We start from the raw sequence: 6,658 nt of genomic DNA, 5'->3' as shown, positions 1-6,658 counted from the left end.
ACCATGTTTCAATTATTCCCATTATATCAAGAACAATGACGATATTTCAGCGAGTAATTTACGTTAAATTTTATACTTATTGGAGAGGTAGTGAATAAATTAGAGAAAAAAGTTATGCTGGGAGAAAAAAATGTCACATTTCTGACACTAGGGGAAATTTAGGATTTGTTTTTAATATTGACTTATAAGATTAAAAACTTAAAACTTATATACCATTAAAATATGGATTATTAGCTATGTTGGAATACTCTAGTAATGAAACAAAGTAACATTGTTTGATAATGGGTAAAATTGGGGAATGCTTTAATAACGAAATGACTGAGTGATGCAATGTATGACAGTGACCTTCTGTACTTTCATATCTAATACACATGTTCACATAGTGAATCATATCTGGTGTTTTGATTACTAACTGCTTGAAATTGTTGTGAGAATACACAGCATTAAATGAAATACTTTTAAAAAATATTAAGTTTGGTGAATTTTAAACTAGAAAATAGACTTTCGTGTTCATACAATGAGCATATGATTGTCTCTCAGAAAGCATTAAATCACAAACTATTAGAAATCAATGGCATTATAAGTAACAACTGTTAAAAATAAGTATTTCTTGCACTAAAATCTTATGAAAGTGAAGGGTATTTTAAGTAAAATAAAATTAATTTTAAGTTATCAGAGTAACTTGTTTTTTGTAAATAAAAAAAAATGCATAATATTTCTAGGTCCATAAGCTTCATATAAATTTAGGCACTGTTATTAAAAACCAGCATATTGCTTGTGAGGTGTAGCTTGTTTACATAGTGACTAGAATGTGCAAAGTGAGTACTAAGTGATATAATTTATATATTCTAATGTACACAACAAAGATCTTTTATTGTGTAGAAGTAGATTTGTTTTAGTGAATTTTGCAAGCAATTATTTTGTTATACCACGTGTTAGTTGTCTCATGTAAGTATTTGATAAAAGTTAATTTAAATATATATTAAAGTGAGGTTTTATAATGTGTATCTTTCCTTGATTACTCTGCTGTTTTAAATGCTAAGAATTTACAATAGGTAGTAATGTTCATGTATCAGACAGCATTTTAATATTTACAACTAGTGCAAAACATGAGAAACTAAGCCATCAATATAAAATATATTTAAAAATCTTGTTGGAGTCTGACAATAGGATATGACTAAAGTTTTATTGTTTTCGTGTCATAGAGTCCTTGTCCAGAAAAACGACTGTTGGCCAAAGCAATAGAAACTCTGCAGCATATAAGGTAGATAGTACCTTTGTTCATTTGTGAATTACCAGTAATGAAGGTTTTAAAAAGTTCATTGAACATGACCTCAAATACAATTTTAAAAATAAACAGGTTTTTTGATTAATGTTTTATTAATTTGAAATGTGAATTTGTGATGCATGTATATCAGGTTACTTCATAATGTGTTGAAATCTGTAAGCTTTTGTATCCTCTAAAAATTGTAAATTTTAACAACTTTTTGATTTATGTGTAATAGTTTTTATCTTCATTCAGAATTTAACAATTTATGCCTGATTTACTTAAACAGATTCGTAGTGTGGCTCTGAAAATATTTCGTTCTTGCATTTTTATAGAGCAACAGCTTTATATAAGAGATTACAATGAATTATGTTTACAGCACAGCCTTCACACCCCTAAGGAAGCTAAGAATAATCCAGGAAGCATTTGAAGAAATAAATAAGGTATTTTTGGATCCTCTTGATAAGTAGTTGTAATTAGATTTCAAATTGTCATTATCTCTTCATTAAGTAAAGCAATATTTGGAGTAACAAATGTTGATTCTTTTATTACTAAAGGAGACAATGTGTGTTAACACACTGAATACAGTGTGGGTTAAAGTGTGCATGTCTTGACCTTTTTACAGAGTCACATTTGAAATTTAATTAAATAACTTTATGATAAATTTATGTCAATAAACTTGCCATCAAAATGTAGTTTATAATTTGAATATTAATACTATATAAGTTTTAGTATTTTAATTTCAAAAGGAAACATTGAAATAATATCTCAGTCTTCACTTTTCTTTATTATTTGATATTTCTTTGCTCCGAATTGCCCATTTTAGATCTGCTTTCTACCCCTATGTGATCTTCTAAGTTTTCTGTGAATTACACACTTATACTATAGATATTCCCAAGCTAAGATTTAAAGTTAAAGTTTCTAAGCTTTTTGCTTTATTGAAATACATGCAATAAATAAAGTGAAATACACATGCCACACTTTTGTTAGGGCATCCGGTATTTCGAAAAAGTCTGCAATTTACCTTGACATTTGCTGTTGGATTATTTCTAACTGATAAAAAGAAAAGATTCCAATTTGCTGAATGCTATGAGGCAAGAGTAGTTCAGATGACATATTTGTTCTCAGTTTCATTTTCTACTGTTGTTGGAGCTTGACCAGCTATTGGAATAATTTTATTCCATTTATAGCTTAGTTAGAAAGTCAATTTAATTATAATAGTTTTATGACATTCTATTTTATGTGTTTGTGGCAATATTTTTGTGTTATAAGTTAAATATTTGAAATTTTTAAAAAATCATTTGTGAGACAATGCTATCACCACAGAAAAATAGACTTAAAAATTCTTTCTTATGAGTACAAAAGATAATTTCAGATATAAGTACTAAAGTTCTTGTTTTTATGAATATTTTATGTTTATTATAATAAAAGTAACTAAAATGTAAAAATGAAAAATTATTAGGTTAGATGAAAAAAACCTAAGTGAAAAAAATTAATTAAACAAATTACTTGTGATAGCCCATGCATATCGTGAGGTATGACTGTGTAATTCGACAAGCGTGCTTATAACTCAGTCCTTTGTTTATCATATGAGAAGGATCTAAGTGCAAATGTAAAGAAATAAAACTAAAGGAAAAGTTTTAGCTTTGTCTGTAAGAATGAATAATGTTTATGTTTTACAATGTGCAGTCATTTTAGAAAGAAAAAAAGGATAATGTGCTAATGTCAAGAAATGAAACTAAAGGAAAAGTGTTAGCTTTGTTTGTAAGAATGAATAATGTGTATTCATGTGTTACAATGTGCAGTCATTTAAAAAATAAAATAGGGTAATTTAGATTTATTTCATATATTTTTCGTAACTGGTGGCTATAGCATTGGTCAACTTGAGTCCATATACAGTTAGTGTTAGGGTAGAGAAAATAACAGATAAGATACAAAGTTTTACTTAAGAAAACTTGATATCCATTTAGGAAGCTCTAATGGTTATACAAATGAAATATTAAAACTATAAGGTGAAAATATTATCTCTATTCTTAACATGAAAATCATCTGGCGCTCAGACTGATTCAGTAAATGTTTCATGAGTTCAGAGAAAAATCTTTAATAAAAATATGTTATTAGAAAATCAGATTTTTTGTGTACCACATGCTTGCAATGTGTATTAAAAGCTTGTCAAATTTTATGAAGTTACACGAGTAAATTCAGAACTATAGTATATAGAGTTTCATAGTTACATGGTAATTACAAAGTTGGTAAAAAATTTCCAAGCCCAATGTGTAGTTATTTTGGTATGCCAAGAATGAAATGTGATTTGTGTTTTAAAATGTGTAATATTTGCATATGTTCAAAAGGGTTGTGTTTAGTTGTTGATGTAATCAGTTACCAGTCTTGTGTAAATTTACTACATCAGATGGTAATTCTTACATTATCAAATCTGTCAACCATGAGTTTCTTAACTGAAAAATTGGACTAAGAATTTTTTAGTCTCATGATTGAGTTTATGTGATGAATACTTGTGAAACTCGGGGGAGAGTTTGTTTCTTAATACTTGGATGAGCCAAAAAATTCTGTTTGATTTTTAAAAATCTATAATGTTCATCACATAATAGTTGGCCCAGCATGGCCAGGTGGTTAGGGTCGCGGGTTGAACCCCCGTCACACCAAACATGCTCGCCCTTTCAGACATGGGGGCATCATAATGTGATGGTCAATCCCACTATTCGTTGGTAAAAGAGTAGCCCAAGAGTTGTCAGTGGATGGTGATGACTAGTTGCCTTCCCTCTAGTCTTACACTGCTAAATTAGGGACGGATAGTGCAGATAGCCCTTGTGAAGCTTTGCGCGAAATTCATAACAAACCAAACCACATAATAGTTTGTACTATTAGCTAAGCTAGCTAAAGAATGTGTAATAGTTGGTATGCTGAACTCAAATTACTTTGGTGGAAGATGTATACTAAGTTATGCACATTAAAGAAAAACGTTTGGAAAATACTTGATTAATAAAGTGAATAATACATTGCTTAATGTTAAATGTTTCTTATAGGATACTTGAGATCAGATTTATCCTGTGTATGTTACCTTGTATACCTCAATTATTTCATTGAAGAATTACAACCTTGACACAGACATTGCCGAGCTCTGATGTACACAGGATCCTGTGTACGTCAGAGCTACCCGATGTCTATATCAAGGTTATCTTGTGTACATCAGAACTACTATGTTTATGTCAGAGCTACATTGTGTCTAATTTCAAGATTATCTTGTGTATGACAGAGCTACACCATCTTTATGTCAAGGTTATACTGTATACATCAAGAACTACCTGATATCTATATCAGGATTATATTGTGTATATCAGAGATTCATTATCTCAAGGTTACCCTGTGTGCATCAAAATCTGCTCTGTCTCAGAGTTGTATTATGTTACACTTTAAGTCAGATGTTTCTAAAACATTTTAAAAGTAAACATTATCTTTGTTAATTTAATTATTGGATACTATATGATATTATTTAGTATTAGCTTACAAAGTGGTTTAAATAATTTGCATAGTTTGTTTTTATGCTGAAAATGTTATCACTGCAAAATAGTAAATGGAAAAATGTTGTAGACTATGAAAAATAACAAACTTAAATTTATAATGTTTCAGTTTCATAATTGGTAAACATCTGTTTTCCAGGAATTTCTTAAAAAGCTTAAAACCCAATTCCTGTGGACGATGGATGACCTCTTCCCAGTCTTCCAGTTTGTGGTTGTCCGTGCAGCAATTCGCCATCTTGGTTCTGAAATCCACTTAATAGAAGATTTGATGGAGCCTCACCTGCAAAATGGAGAACTTGGGATCATGTTCACTACTTTAAAGGTATTGGAGTATTGATCACCTGACAACTAAGTTTATGTTGCTTATGTTAAAAGAGTAGACCAGCTTCATAGCAGTTGTGTGACAGTACACAACAGTTTAAGTACATCATGCTTCTTAACCCTTACTTTCCCATGTAATTGTCTATTCTCTTGATTTCACTTTTTTGTTACTTTACAGAAAACTAACTCATGGTTGTAGATACTAAAGAGGAAACTGTTGGTTGTATACAACTAAGTTCCTAGTAGTGTAGCTGCTTTTCATTTTCTAAAAGCTTGTTTGATTCTGTACTACCTTATCCAATCTGTATGTTGGGTTACTTCTAATACAACGAGCATGCTTTTCTTTTCTCTCGTGTAAAATCTTTTGAAGTAGTCTTCACCTTACAGGCTTGTAATCAGGGTTCACACAGGCTAAGAAAATCCTGGAAAGTCATTGAATTTTGTAAACACATTTTTCAATGCTGTAAATTCTGGAAAAATCAATGGTTTTTATCGGGAGATTTTTGAAAGTCTAACCTGATTGCTCCCACATTTTCTATGCTTTATTGATGACAAGTCAAACCATTGTGTTTATCACAGTTTTGAAAAAACTAATCTCTAGAAAATGTGTCTCATAAAATAGAAAATATGCTGACTTAGCAACACTGATTGGTAATGGGCTTTGAACTTTGTACTTTCAGTTGCAAATTAACAAGTGTCACATGACTATTGTTGGTGAAAATGTAAAATCATAAAATTGTTAATATGATACAGAATGCAGATATTTTAGAAGTTTTCCAATTCTCTCTTCAGCATAAACTTCAACAATAATTAACATTTCTATCCTAAGTTTTTCATAGCGATTGCCTGAAATTCTTTAATAATTAAGAGAAAGAATGAAATATGACTCTAAGCAGCAACAATATAATAGAACAAGCAAAAGTACCCATCCCCAGTGATGGGAAAAATTTAAATTAATCTATCAGTTTAAATTATTTCATGGACTTTAAAAAGGTTAATTGTGTTGCACTCTTGGTTTCACTCAGAGCCAAAGATCTGAGCTACTTATACTGTTGATCATTTCAGTCATGGTAAGAGCTGCTCAGTAATAACGTATGGTAAATCTACATTTTTATTCTTTAAGTTCTGTTACATTTTGAAATGTGACTGATAGTGTGATTAATTCCTAATAATTTAGTGTAGAAAATCCTATTTGCGAAATAAAATTTGGCATCAACATTATTCATGTCTGTTCTCCCGTCATTTCAAAAATAAATGTTGAGCTTTGTCTGCATGCACAGCTTTTCAAATGGGAGAAAGACAAATGCTTGGACTGACACCACAGTTTGCAATACATATAACATAACATAATGTTTTGATACAACATAGGACCTATTGGTCCATCTCAGCTGTTCTATTCTCTAAAATAAATTAAAATGATTCAAAAATAAATAAATAAATGAATGATAAAGTAAAAAAACTTAAAATCAGCCCTTTCATTCATATACTTATCAAGCTTTTTCTTAAACTTACTTAAATTTACTGCCTCTAC

At 30.1% G+C, this 6,658-nt stretch overlaps 1 protein-coding gene across 1 annotated transcript in view; it reads left to right on the top strand.

Annotated features, from left to right (window-relative positions):
- The window catches only part of LOC106462067 (alsin-like), a 75,387-nt gene that overhangs the window by 60,589 nt on the left and 8,140 nt on the right, over nt 1-6,658 (top strand). Inside the window, exons 25-27 of the mRNA XM_013921949.2 lie at nt 1,206-1,264; nt 1,647-1,710; nt 4,946-5,128. Coding sequence (XP_013777403.1) covers nt 1,206-1,264; nt 1,647-1,710; nt 4,946-5,128 — 306 coding nt within the window. The remainder of the gene's footprint in view (nt 1-1,205; nt 1,265-1,646; nt 1,711-4,945; nt 5,129-6,658) is intronic.

Source organism: Limulus polyphemus, unplaced genomic scaffold (assembly GCF_000517525.1).
Source record: "Limulus polyphemus unplaced genomic scaffold, Limulus_polyphemus-2.1.2 Scaffold1087, whole genome shotgun sequence".
In the NCBI taxonomy this organism is placed as follows: domain Eukaryota; kingdom Metazoa; phylum Arthropoda; class Merostomata; order Xiphosura; family Limulidae; genus Limulus; species Limulus polyphemus.
Note: the sequence above shows the minus strand (reverse complement) of the source record. Positions and strands in the feature narration are given on the sequence as shown.